The following is a 14,861-nucleotide window of genomic DNA, read 5'->3' on the forward strand; positions in this document are numbered from 1 at the left end:
AGCAAGCTGCTGTAAATGCATTCATTGCAAAACCTGATTATGCAGACCTTGCCTCTCCTTATACTTGGGCTGACATAGAGAGCCAGATGGGAAAAAAGTTTCGTAAGTTTCTTTACTCACAGAATTGTTTAATTAACTTAAAAATACAGTATCTACTCCCTCAGAACCCTCAAAAATGTGAAAGTATTTAATGAAAGATTAACAATTTCGTAAAAGCTGCTGGTCTGGAAGCTTCAAAATTAGAGGAATATATAAGCATAGGAACAGACTTATTTGTCAGTGCAATTACTGTTAGGCAAGGATTGCTTTCTTCTTTTCATTGCTTTTCTCTTTATTCTTAGTGTGACCTCAGATGCAATTCCAAAGAAAAGCATACCTGTAGTATTCCCTTATTTAATTGTTCTCTTTAACTTTCACTTTTCTCATCTTTGTTGAGATTCTTATTTCATAGAGATGTAATCTTAAGTTTACACTGAATGCCTTCAGTACTTTTCTTTCCAACATAAAATTCACCCCTTCTAATTTCCATATAATTTGCCAACTGTTGTTTATGCTAGCAATTCTAATGAGACTGAATTTAAAATTAGTCTCTTGAGTGTATTAGCCATCTTCCTTCCTCATCTTTTTCCTACCACTGTCTGGAAATTTTTCAAAGAATAGATGAATGGCAGGTAAAGTGCCTAATTTTATTGAAATGGGAAAACTTGGGGAAAAAATCCAACCTCCTGTTTTCATCATTCTTTTGTTGAAAATCCAATTTCAAAGTGCATAATTACTTTCCTATATTTCTTTTAGCTGTTCAGCTCCTTTATAAATGTTTTTGCAGCAAAGTTAAAATACTGTAGCTCTGGGTTATAAAATAAGGATAATGTTATTTTTTTCTTGGTTTAATTCTTTACATCTTTGCCCAACTTGACTTTTGTGTTACCATGCAAATTTAAATAGGATCAGATGTGGGATGTAGATCATACTAGAAACAAACAAGCAAAACTGGCAAAAAAGCACCTAAGCATCCTAAAAAGCACCCCGGAAAATCATGATACTGCATGGATACATAGTCAGTAGCTAGGCAAACATGGCAAGTTTGGGGTTACTTTCACATGGGTAGCTCATTTTTTGGTTTTTAAACCTATCTAGTCAAATTATGTCTACTATAAAGAATGAATCATTCTTTGGTATGATTTAACAACATAATGCTTTTCTGTGGTAGGCAGCTGGGAGTCAGCAGTCTGGCAGTATCACAGATTTGCTGGTGATACATCAAATGAAGAGATTCTGAGGAGAAAGCAATGGCATTTCCATGAATGCCCTACAGCTACCTGAAATGCATGATTACCTCAGCTTGTGTCTGTGCTGTAGCTCAGCACCAGTAGGTGTGGGTCAGGAGAAAGTGGCTATCAAAATGATCCATTTACAGCCCTGGGTTCTTTCTCTTTTGCAAGAAATTGAGCCTTTGAAATGCGTTGTAGAAAGCCCTTTCGTGCTGCAGTGTTATTGAATTCGCCATTTCTTTTATTAACCAAGCTCCCAAATTTGTAACCATGGAAACCCAAACACCAGGCAAACACTACCTTCTCTCTTATGCTATAAGATTGTAGTATTTGTGTAACAGACCTCTACAGTTACTATGCAGCACACAGCAGAGTAACATTGCAAAGGGAGGGTTTTTTAAAGTTTTTTTATAGCATATCTAGAGCTGAGTTATTCAGCATTCCAGTTTCATTAAAATACTAGTGGACTTCCCAGAAGATCCTTAGTCATCTAAGATAAACCTAAGATCTGTTTCAGAGAAAGTTAAATTAAGCTAAAAATGTGCTTTAACAGTGGAATCATTTTCATGATATGGCTTCCAAATAATAATCTCTGCCAGTGTGTTTGTCTGAGGTAACATTTCGGAAAGTTTTGAGGTAACTTATTGAAGCAATATAAGAAATATGTAAGAAGTTATGCATTTGTTTTCCTGCAGTTTATAATCGTGCTGCATCCTATACAAAACCCTTTCACATATTTCTCCTACTTCTTGATGTAAATGGGTTGCTAAAATCTTCCTGCCCCAAATTGAAGGGAATGTTTTATAGATTTTACTATTTCTTAATTTTAAAAGTTGAAAGAGTTATTTTAATTGTGTAGGAAATGGCTAAAAATGCTCAGCTTGATGATAGTAGCAGATGGCAGTGAGAAGGAAGAGGAAAATGGGACCCAGTGCCTCATTAATAAGTTCCATTTGGTAACAGATTCAATAAGATTAGGCATTAAAGTGATTTTAAAATCCTGACTTGGCATAATATTCCTCAGAAATGAGGCAATAGGGCAGCTGTGACTGGGGAATCACTGGCAGTTTTTTCAAAGGATCTATGATGATACAGTTTTTAATTGGCAAATCTTAGTAGTGAGTAGAGAAATGGGGCATTGAATATTACTGATTGAGATTTAACTATGTGATAAATTATTGGGAAAACTAAGCTTTTAAATTCTACATTAAAAAGAAAAAAAAACTGAAGAGGTAAAGTATATGATAGCAGAATATACAGAAGTTCAATGTTAATATATTTTAAAGCCAGATGTCATTATGATCATCTAATGTTATCTATCACACAGAAACAATAATTTCACTTAATCCATTGATCCCATGTCTTCATCAAATTGATAAAGAGATCCTATTGCAAATTAAGTGTTTTCAGTAAGTAAGCTTCATTCCTTTACATGAACACTAAGGTATATGATAGATCTCTGTTACCACACAGCACCAGTTGAAAGTATGTGAGGACCTATATAATCATTGGAGAGAGATAGTGCTTGCCCTAAGACTTCTAAACTGTAGATTTTCTCAATCTCTTTATGTAGAACTCCAAATACAGTTGCCTCTCCCTGTCAGGTGTATCAGGAATTGAAATACTACTCTAGGAGGGCATACTCATTATCCATTAAGTTATTGAATGATAGGAGCCTTAATGGAAACATAGTAGTTGTACTACATTGTATTTTGATTCTAGTGTAAGTGGATGTTTTAAAAATGTATTTTAAAGAGAGACATGAACTTGGGATCTTGTAAAAATAGTAGTCTTAGCAAGTTTTTGCCTGTTAAAATTGTAGTTTAGCACACTAATTAAATCACATACTATTTGTGTTCATTTAAAGGGTATCATTGCACAGTCAACAAAATCTAATGACTGTATCCAACCTTGGTGTTATCTTTGGACCAACTCTGATGAGAGCACAAGAAGAAACCGTGGCTGCTATGATGAACATTAAGTTTCAGAATATCGTCGTTGAAATTCTGATAGAACATTATGAAAAGGTAGAAAGAAATCATCTGTTTTGTTATGGAGTGGAACTAAGTTCTCATTTTCATTGCCATCATTAAGTCTTTAAGAATAGAGTCCAAAATGTGTAGAAGGTCATTAATAGAAATAATAACTTCTTCCCACTCCATGCTATGAATCTATATTCCTAGCAAGTGTTTCATGGCTGTGCAAGGTACAGATCCAAGGCATAATTTTCCATGCTTTGAAGGCATTGCTCTGAATCTTCAGTTGCTTTCTGAAGATTGCTTCCTGAGTCTAGAAACAGAAGGTCATAACTTTGCTCCTGGCTGTTCCAGCTCTTTCTTGCTACCATTGTATGAAGGTTCACTCTGGGTGAATGCAGGGATTCCTCTCTGAGTGCATCAGGTCAGGGTGTTTCTGGCCATTGCTGTTCTTAGGGGACATGTCAGCTGTATAGTGGTGATTAGTCACTATAAGGGTTGAGAAGGATTTGAACAGGAAATCTTACACACTTTCTTTCAGTCACTACCATTGCTGGTATCAGCTTCACTGAAAGCTCCCCAGATTTTTTGTTTTAATTTTAAACTATTGGATTTCAGAATTCAGCCGAACATTCAAGACCTCCTTTACTTACTGTACTCAAAAGGAATTTTATTCTGAGGATCTTAGTTGAGCTATGTCATCAGCCCTCTGATGACTGACAAAACAAAGTGAAAAAAATTTTAATTTCTTTCATCGCATACTAATCAGCTAAGGGGCAGCTCCCAGTCAATACCAGGATCCCCTGGTTGATCAGTAGGTGCTGACAGTACAGCTTGGTATCATATTTCATAGGGACTCCTCAAAATGGCTATGAACCTGATAGACTTCTTGGCTCTGATTGCAAAACATATATATTGCATTTTTCCAATACTGAATTTCTTCTCCAGAAAATCAGAGTTCATTCATCACAAAGACTATGACTGCACAACCAAAGCCACTCCTGCTCTATTTCACTGTCTACAGAAATGTTTTTATATTGATTTGCTACTCACTAGGGCTTACTACAGTTTTAATGTACTCCGAGAGCATCTCAAGATGTCCATCCAAGTATTTCCTACTATAGAAGTATATTTGCTTTCTTCCACTTCTATGAATGGCACAAAGGTGTCTTTTCATGGTTTGCTTCATCTTCTTTTGGGAATGCCCTATAGCTAGAGAGCCCAGAAATCCTTTCAGAGATGCCTTCTGGCATAGCATGGTAAAAAATTGAGTTTTTTTGCAGCAATGAAGTGCAAAATTGACCAGTGGCAGCACTGGTATGTAAGAGATAAGAAGCAGGAGATGCCTTAAACGTAAAGTTGTTCCTCATTAAACTTGACTTGTTTGGTCAAATAAAGCTTTCTGAAATCCAAATTTGATTGTAATAAGTTACGACTGTGACGTATTTCTGTGATGTATAAAAACTTTCTCTGGAACACAGAGCAAAAAAAAATCAACTTTGTCATAATATTTAAAAAATATGTTACTTCTTGGATAAGAGTCATTAGTAGGCACCTATTTTGTTTTACAATTTTAACTGTTAAGCCCTTCTTAACAAGAGATAGAAAATAAATCTATTTCAACAAATTAATACAAATATTAAGTACAGCTCAGTATTGTGGTTCTTGAGTTGTAAAATGAGATCAAAGCAAAGCTTATATTCTGTGCCTTTACTCTTTTGTAATGTATGAGACTATGTTAGTGTTAATTTCAAGCATAGTGGGGAGGAAAACAAATGGATTAATAATGAAAGTGTAAGAGTATCTCTGTTGTTTAATGTCATTTTTTCTCTTTTTCTAATCATGCAGATATTTCACACGGCACCAGACCCCAATATTCCTCTTCCCCAGCCTCAGTCCCGATCGAGTTCAAGAAGAACAAGAGCAATTTGTCTCTCCACAGGCTCACGTAAACCCAAAGGAAGGTACACACCATGTCTAGCAGATCCTGACAGTAAGTTTGTCATTCCATACTGGTTATCTTGCTTTTTATGTGATCTTTTAACTTTGCCTGAATAATATCCTATAGATACTGTATTCCAATGATCATCAGCTTTTTAACCTCTTTGAGTCACAGCAGCACTCTTGACTGGCTGCATTCCTCACTTCTGAGTAAGGAAAGATGTTTGGTTATAGGCAAGTCTTATGTTGCATACTGTGTTCAATTTAAACATTATATCCTCCTATAACAAATGTAATTCAGTAAAGGATAGGAGATCAAAACCATCACTTGGCTTGTTTCACATGCATGAAACTGTGGTCATTCCTTCAAAGTCAGCCACTGCCTCAGCTGCCAAAACCACTGAAACTTTCTTAGGTTTTCTGGAATGGAAACCAACTCTAATATTCCTGGGAGAAGCAGTATACTCATCATATGGCTTACTGTTTAACAACAGGGAGTTTTATCTATAATCCACTGCTTGTTTAGAATACTTACTTAATTTTTTATAGATGTAATTAAAAATTTTTACTTCATTCATTCTCATCCATTTGGGTCACCAATTTTTTACTTACTGGCTGGACTTTTAAGGAGTATTGAAACTTTATAAAAGCTTAAGTCACTACTGCAACAGACTTCCTAAAGAATTTCTGTGTCCCTTGGTTCCTCAAAAAGATTTAGATGAGACTGGATCAGTAAGTTAATCCACAGCTAAAGTGCATCTATTCTTGAGCATCTGTAGTAATTCTGAAGTCTGTAATGTTTAGAAATCTATCCTCAGTATATTCTTGCACAGCTGCTGCACTTTCCATAGGCCTATGTTACTTGTTTCCAGCCAGGCAGAGTTTAAATACTAAATAACAATAGCTCCATGCACATGGATTGCCAGTGTGAACGGGATGGAGTCCCAAGTAAGAAGTTACAAAGGAGAAGTCAGTTACACTCACCAGAGGATAAACTGGGCAAGTTTCAGGTGTTTTTCACTGTGTGGCTGCAATGAATGAATATCAGTATAAAAACGGGATATTTCTATGCAAGTATTTCACATAATGCATACAAGTTTCTTCAGGCTATGCCAGGGAAGATTCAGGTTGGACATCAGGAAGAATTTCCTCGCTGAAGGGCTTGTCAAGCATTGAAATGGACTTATCGGGGAAGTGGTGGAGTCTCCACCCCTTAAAATATTCAAGAAATGACATGACATTTAGTACCATGCTTCAGTTGACGTTGGGGTGTTCAGTGAAAGGTTAGATTCAATGATCCTGGGGGTCTTTTGCAACCCAAATGATTGTATGACTTCTGTGATGGTGGCAGTTTGATTGCCACTGGTTCTGATCCAACAGCTCTCCATTAGTGTTTTGCTTATTAGCTGAAACTCAGCACTTGTGTAAACAAGTTCCAATTAGTATCTCACTTGTGCCCTGAAACACTGAGGTAGAAGCAGAAGTACTCTTCTTACCAAATATCTCTCAGTGTGGCAGGTATGAGGGAGCCAAGGCTTCTGGCAATAACATTTTCAGAGTACAAGATGGTTTTAAGTCATCATTTAAATGAAGCATGGACACAATTATATTGCGGGAAATAAAGGAAATCTGTATGGGGTGAGAAAAGAGCTGCAAGTTTCATATGGTAGGGAATGATAAAAAATTACAGAAAATGCATCTGACAAAAAATACATTAGCCAATCTTGTGACTTTCAAGGGACTAATGCTCCGTAAATGGGCAAGATGAGTATTCAAGTCGTAAATAAAAAAAAAGAGTTGTGTTCTTCGTGCAGGAAACCACAAATTAATGAATTTGATAACAAGGTACAAAAGAGCTAAAAGTGGCATGAAAGAAATGTACATGATTAGAAAATGCAGATTTTTCACTCTCTCTCCCTTCCCCTGCCTCCTCCCTAGGTGACTCATACAGCAGTAGCCCTGACAGCACTCCCATGGGCAGCATCGAATCTCTGTCTTCTCACTCCTCCGAGCAGAACAGCACCACCAAGTGTACGCCCTCACAGCCAAGGGAGAAATCAGGAGGGATTCCATGGATTGCCTCTCCCTCTTCTTCTAATGGCCAGAAAAGTTCAGGCCTGTGGACTACAAGTCCAGAGTCCTCATCAAAGGAGGATGCAACCAAAACAGATGTGGAATCAGACTGCCAAAGTGTAGCTTCCGTCACTGGACCAGAAAATGCCTCTCCACCAACAGACCCGACCAAAAAGAGTTCCTACAGTCTGTCTGGGCTGAAAAGGTCTTCAGCATCTTCCCTTAGATCAATTCCATCAGCTGAAGGTAATTTCCAAGGTCTTTTATCACATCAGTGTTATCTTATGCGTCAGAAAACAAGAGCTGGATCTGAAAGTTAATGATACTCATTAGTCTTGTTTGTTTGCTTGTTTTTAATTTTTGTGGTATGTTGTTTCAGTTTTCAAACTGCTTCTGACATATTTCCATTGCTTATAACCTGCACGGTTCACACACCTTAAAAAAAATGTTTTTCAAATTTAGATCACCTTCTATACTCCTACAATTCATCTATAATTTGATACAGAATAATACTATAGATTATAAATATCAATATTAGAGGTATTGTGCTTGTATTTTTGGATCTCTGTATTATGACAGTGTGTAAAGCATTATTAAGCATTGGTTGGTCTTTGGCATAAGGAGAGAAGCAGATGCTGTTTTCATCTTGCAGAACATCCATGGAAACAAGGCAGCAATCCACTGAGAAGGTCCCTGGAAGAACACATGTGGACATGGCTTATATTCATTAAAAGGACATCTTTTGTGTGCTATACAGTCTATAAACATATAGATTTCCTTTATCAAGTTGCAGTGGCAATTGTTTAAGGCAAATCATGATCATTTACTCCGAAGTATATTTCTTAAACTGCATGAAGCTTTTGTGGATATCGAAATGTTAATTCATACAAATTATTGTGGTCTGATTTCACACTGCTTTGATCAGTTGACTTCCTGAGAACCATTTCCCTGTGAATTTTTTTCAATTTTATGCAAAGTACTACTTTATAAATGCTTTTATTGTCACTTTTTAGTGATTGTACTATCTAGCCATGTAATTGCAATGTAATTTTTTAGCCTTCTCAATTTTAGTGTCATTTCCTCATTCTTTCTGTTGAGTCTATTCTCCTGGCTTTTCACCTGAAAAATGGTTTTTCTCGCTCTTAGTAAGTAGTTTCTCTTCCTGTTTTGACTCCTAAAAAAAAGAAAAAAAAACCTCAACAACAACAGCACGACCTTTGCTTTGCACAGTTATACATGTTTTGTAACAAATTCAAATCAGCTTTAATGTTCCCTATAATTTGATGTTTTCTTTAGGTAACAAAAGCTGCAGCGGATCTATACAGAGCTTATCTTCAACAGATACCAAAGATACACTAAAGGCTCCACCAAACCCTGATTTGCCTCCCAAAATGTGCAGGAGATTAAGATTAGATACTGCATCCAGTAATGGCTATCAAAGACCGGGATCTGTGTAAGTCATTAAGGCCCTTTGGAGATTTGTGTTGTTACAGTATTGTGTATTAGAAAGTCATTCCAGAAATGTTCATAAGTAATTGAAAAAGTCTGCATGAATACTTGATTTTAATATTTCTGTATTTGTTATTTATTTATCTAGTTTTGTTAAAATTGTAAACAAAAGAGATGGCACAAAGTCTGTTTAAGTCAGTGGAAAGACTACCATTGACTTTATTAGACTGGAGACAAGGTAGAAATGTTTCCGAGGAAAATGATTAGTATTACTATCTCTGGTTCTTCTGGAATTTAATATTTCAGAAAATAGCAGAAATGCTATTTACTGTCTGTGCTGTTATCTCAGAAAAACCATCAGATTTTATTTGTGGAAGTCCAAAATTGGAGGAAGGAAAAAGAAAAGAAAACAAACCTTCAGCTCTGAAGTGTCTTCATTTGCTGCATCATAAATAGTTGATTTTTAACAGCTGGAGTTTGGTTTGGTTTAGTTTTATTTCTTCAATGCTGAAAGGGAGATAGTTCCAAGCAATAGAGATTGTGATTTAGCCTTTTGAGATTTGGGTTAATAATGTTTCTCAGTGCTTTCAGAACATTGAAAAGTACAATCTCTCCTGATCTGACTTTGACCCAGAATATCTCTGTCTCAATGAACAAGTATTTCCAGATCTGCAGAGCATCAAGAAGTTTTTCAAATACTGCAGGATATCATTCAGCCTCTCCACTTTGTATCTGGAAGGGATCACCATAGTCATTTCACAGACTCCTGTGTCTTACTTAAACAGAGAATTCTGCACAGCTCAGAGTTCCAGCATGAGTGGTAGACTTTCAGTAAAAGCAATTCCAATACATCTGTTGGCCATCCATGAATACAGTTCTAAATACAAAAGGTTGAGGTTTCCATTGGTAACTCAGCATGGCACTGGAGCATGTGGAAGTCTGTTGCCCCAGTTAGGTTACACCCTTAAAAAGTCTGGTAAATAGGTATGTAAATGAATAATTAAAAAGAAAGAAAATTCAAATGTGTCCATGTCTTTAAATGATTAGAAGTGAAACTAGTGTGTGCAGTGTAAAGCAAGGCTTTGCATTTATTTTCAGAGTGGCTGCAAGAGCGCAGTTGTTCGAAAGTGCTGGTTCACTTAAACAAGTCTCTTCAGGACGGTAAGTGCTACAAACTGTTTGACATCCTGTAAAATCCTTTCTGTTTTGCTGGCCTCAGGGATTGAAAAGAAGTGTTGGAGCTTTGTTCTGTGTCTTTTGGACAGCATCCAGTGGCATGTGAAAATTTTTTGGTTTACTAAGCTCATCCTTTCCTCAAAAGAAAGCTAAATTTCACAGATAATAGCAGCCAGTCTGGTTATTCTCTCACCTGGGGGAATAGTGAGAGACGGTCAGGTCAGCTGTCTGCTTAAGGACACAGATACAAGAGAAAATTACCAGTATTTAAATTAGGATGAGGGTGCTGTATTTTCTCCATACAGCTGTTTGTATGGAACAGCTTCAGCAGAGTAGCAAACCTGCTGGTTTATGGTAATTTGCTCATATAGGCAGGTCTGGAATAACATCTACTTTAGAAAGTTCAAGATTAACTTGATCAGGATTTCTGTCTTTACCATCACACCTTCCATGCCTCAGTGTCTGTCTGGAGAAACTGTTAACCTTTCTTCTTGGTAGTGTGCAGCAGAAAGTATTGGCATTTTCTTCACAATTGTTCGCATTTACTTCATTAATTTGATTCATTTTTATATTAAATTAATTTAGAATTTTCTAGTAAGTGTTTGTCTAGGAAGCAGTATCTTCTGTACATTACTACTTTCCTTACAATTAATAGACAAAGCAGCTAAGTAAATAGTTGTATGAAAACATGTCTCTCTTCTCACTGTCCCAACTTTTAAAATTCTTTGAGACAGAACAGAGATTTAGAGCAGATCACTGCTTTACTCACTGATAAACCCATAACTAATCAGAACTGTTGACCCATGAAAAAAAGATGTCAATCCATGAATCCAGAAGTAGTAGCCTAAAGGAGCACAGATGTAAAGGAAGATGCCAACATGCTGAAAAATGTGTGGCCGTGGAATGCGTCTGTCCTCTCTGGCAGATCTAGCAGGAGGGGGAAAGAAAAAGCTCTCTTGCAAAGGCCTACTGATTTTGTGAGAGAAGCAGCTTTCAGGAATCAAGGCTCTTGTTTTGTGTAGTACCATGAACTGTAAGATGAACAAAAAGGAGGGTGGCAGGAGAGGAAAGGGGTGTGAAAAGATCAGGGCAATAATTTAAGTGAAAAAAGTATAAAAGAAGAATGTTCTTAAGCCAGTGCCCTAAGTTCAAAGCAATGACTGCTTCACCAGTCCTTCCTCATTTCATTTTCAACACTGTTCCTTTTCTTATTTTGTATTACTTCCTTCTTTCAAACTCTCTCCTGTTGTTCCTTCAGAGCCTATGCCGTCTGTATATAAAAAGCATGTAAGAAGCAAAAATCTGACAAAGGAAAAAGTAGCAGTTTGGTAATGGATGTGGAGAGGAGATAACAAAGCTGAAAACATTGAAAGGCTGAATAGCTCCTCTACTTCAGCCTTCATAAGAAGGTAGAAGAGCAACAGGAGCAAGGAAAACGGAAAATGGGAGGTCAGCAGGCAGAATGAGGAAGAAATCAGTAATAGCTCAGCTGTTCTTATAGTGCTGCTTAAGTCGGAGTATGATTTTTAAATTATTAATTATTTAAATTAAATTAAAAATTAAATTAAATTATTAATTATTTAAATTAAACCAGCTATTATTTAGCTGCATTTTATGAACATGAAGGCTGATTTAAAACTGTAGATTAGACTTTGTTGTTTTGGGGTTTTTTTGGCTCTGAAGTAGATAGGAATTATGGTAATTACAACTTGATCATGCAGAAGAAATGCCTCCTGTGTTCATAACTCTGATAACCATTGAATGTATGCAGGACTGAGTGTAAGGCAGAAAAACTATTTTTAAGCTGCCTGTTTTGATACCAGAAATACTCAAGTCAAGAGTCTTGGACTCTCTGCATGGGTAATTTACCCTGCTAAGATAAATTTCAAGCTACTGCTTACCTCTGCATTATAGAATGTAAGTAACTTCATCCCTGCTTGAGGCACCTGTTGCCTGCTGTGGTCTTTTGCACAGAGGGCAGATCAAAAATACCTGTATGGTTTTGCAGTCTCACATTGTTTTCTGTATTGCAGCAGGTAATGCTGCACTTGAGATTTTACTGCCACAGTGGTCTGGTCCTACTTAGTTTCTTCTTATATTCAGTGTTTGCACCCCTGCTTTCTCACTTTGTATGATGCAACAGGTCTCTAATGAGTTGTATGTCCTCTTTTTTAATGCATTATTTGACCTGTTTTCTCTCCTTGTATACAAATATTGCCTTAAATGTCTTTTGTCACAGTATTACTCAGGTGTCCCATTATTAACATGGGGACCTGGCTTGATAGTAAAATTATTCAGATTTGAAATAATCCCTGTGATTTAGTAAATTCATTACCTACTACTTTATTACAATTACAGCAATCTTTAACAGTTACTCTACTGTTTCAGATGTGTAAAATCCATGATTATGCCACACAGGTGTATTGGGTTTGCATAACAAGGAGTCATTCACGAGTCAACCCATCCCAACAGGCTGTTTTGTCATAGTGTTACTGATTTGGGTCAGGATAATTAGAACATCTGTAGTGCTCTCCATAGCTTTGAGGAAAAAGAAGATTAAATAATTTTAGTTTATGTGTGACCTTCACACAAACTTGTACAGATTAAATAGAATAATGAATCAAGACATCTATCTTGTCAAGTGTAGGTGGCAAACTCTTCACAACAGGAGGCACCAAGGAGTTCTTTTGGGAAAACTCTACTCAGAGCAGTCTACACCAGCCAGAGAGCAAGCTAACATTTAAGCAAAGTGAACAAACAGGGATCCAGTGCTCATCTTGTTTTAGTTAGCTGATGGGATGAAACCAGGATGACAGTACTAAAAATCAGAAATATTTCCCTGAAAATAAACTGCCCCTTGGATATTGTACAATTCAAAATTCCTGATCTCCTCTGAAAATCTCATCCTGAGAATGTAACCCTTGAGGAGCTATTAGTTCTCTTGAGATGAAGACAAAACATGCCATTTAGTCCAGTCACAAGTCAAAGAACCAACAGCAAAGCTTTTTATTCAGAGGGACAAATCATCTCTGGAAAGCTCTCACATAAAAACTTCAGAATATGCCCATCCACTATCATACACTTTTAAAGGTTCAAATGAATGATGATAATGCTTATGATGTGGCACTCTTAATTAATCTATCATGCACCTCTTATATCTCACTATTTTGGGAGAAAGACATGATAGATTACATGCCACTTGCATATAGACATTCTCAAAAAGTATGCAAAAAATTTTAAACTTTGCCACGGGTCACATATTGGGTCACTGAGATAAATCCTGGCTAGAATGAAACCTCAGCTGGCAATTCCCCATCATATCACACAAAGGTGAAGTAATCAACAAGTTCATCTTCACTTAACGTAGTGTGGGTTTAAAGAAATTCAGAAAAATTGGTAGCTCATGTAAAATTGTTCTGAGTGTGTAAGTTAACATCAAGGTATTAGGTGAAGTGCAGGAATCTAAAGAGAACTAATTTCAATCTTCATGTTCAAACCTTCATTTTGTACTTTGCAGAATCATAGTGCCAGACCCCAAGAGGTTACTTTTCCTGTCCTCCTTCTCTGGCACAGAATCATTACTCCTTTTTGTCTCATGTTTACTTTCTAAGTATTATTTTCCTCTGTAGACCTATTAACAATAGTTTCTCACAGGTCAAGTTTTTAGACCTTTAATGACTTGATGATCACTTTTGAATTTGTCTCCAGGCAATCCATGGCTTGCTTCAAAAAGTATGCTCATTTCAGTACTTATTTGAATGAACAACTTCATTTTAAAAGTTCCAAATTATATTCCTGTTTAAATATCTAAGTGGGATGGAGTGCTTTTTTCTGCAATAACATGCTTGTTAACTCCAGTAAGCTTGAAGTTATTATCGACTATAATTCTACTCCTCTGAATTGCCGTGTAACCAGTCGTTATCATATAACAATTGTACATCTGCTTATTCCCAGGTTTTAATTTCCTTTATGCCCTTTTCCTTGTTATCTCATTAATTGCAAGCCTGTATTTTTTTCTTTCAGACAAGCAAAAGCCATGTATTCCTGTAAGGCTGAGCATAGTCATGAGCTGTCTTTCCCCCAGGGGGCAATATTTTCTAATGGTAAGATTTTTTCTACATTGCCTTACATATTAAAAAGAACCTATAAAAACTGAACTGTATTACAAAATGGGGGCATAATTCCATTTTTAGCTCTCAGCTTTTGCCCTGATTTTTCAATTGCTCTTGAATAAATACCATCTAAATAAATATATGTAGCATGTATGGGATTTTTAACAGTGTTTAAAGTTGTGTATATGTTTTTTTGCAGTGTATCCATCAGTGGAACCAGGCTGGTTAAAGGCAACTTATGAAGGCAAAACAGGACTAGTTCCTGAGAATTATGTTGTCTTCCTCTAGTAATCTTTAGTGGACAGCAATATCTTCATGGTATCCATGGTAACAAATAATAAGCACTATGATTTTTATCTGACACAGATATGGGATCAGCCCCTTAGCTGAGTGGTAGATTTCCTTCAGATGCTGCAGCTGCAGGTTACAGAGCTCCCTGCCAACGGAACAGAATGTGATGAAACAGTTAACAGTTTCTGTGCTGAGGACGGTACTCTGTTTAAATAACTTCCATTGTTTGAAAAGGGTTGTTCTGTTCTTCCTTTATGGGTAAGGAACTCTAGAGCAATAAAATAAATTTTAAAAAAATGCTATTTAGCTGCAGACTTTCAGGTCCGAGGATGTTGCTCACAGAAATGTGAAATTTAGAGGCAGTGCACTCTATGACATTTCTTGTAATCTATGGTTTTTAATATGGAAAATCGTGGACTTTTTCATAATGTAAGTACTACTTCTATTGTGATCTGAATTCTCCCTTAGAAAACTTGATTCTAAAATTGATCCTAATCATTTCACATAAGCAATTACTTTACTGCAAATCAGAAGTTGGGACTTCTGTTAGTCATTGAGTTACAATATGGTAT

General features: G+C 36.5%; 1 protein-coding gene across 1 annotated transcript in view; it reads left to right on the forward strand.

Annotated features, from left to right (window-relative positions):
- The window catches only part of ARHGAP42 (Rho GTPase activating protein 42), a 136,877-nt gene extending 122,403 nt beyond the window's left edge, over positions 1 to 14,474 (forward strand). Inside the window, exons 18-24 of the mRNA XM_066544733.1 lie at positions 3,139 to 3,298; positions 5,096 to 5,240; positions 7,127 to 7,507; positions 8,558 to 8,714; positions 9,809 to 9,871; positions 13,910 to 13,989; positions 14,198 to 14,474. Of these exons, the coding sequence (XP_066400830.1) occupies positions 3,139 to 3,298; positions 5,096 to 5,240; positions 7,127 to 7,507; positions 8,558 to 8,714; positions 9,809 to 9,871; positions 13,910 to 13,989; positions 14,198 to 14,286 (1,075 nt within the window). The 3' untranslated portion in view covers positions 14,287 to 14,474. The remainder of the gene's footprint in view (positions 1 to 3,138; positions 3,299 to 5,095; positions 5,241 to 7,126; positions 7,508 to 8,557; positions 8,715 to 9,808; positions 9,872 to 13,909; positions 13,990 to 14,197) is intronic.
- Positions 14,475 to 14,861: the final 387 nt, after the last annotated feature.

Source organism: Molothrus aeneus, chromosome 2 (assembly GCF_037042795.1).
Source record: "Molothrus aeneus isolate 106 chromosome 2, BPBGC_Maene_1.0, whole genome shotgun sequence".
Taxonomy (NCBI): Eukaryota; Metazoa; Chordata; class Aves; order Passeriformes; family Icteridae; genus Molothrus; species Molothrus aeneus.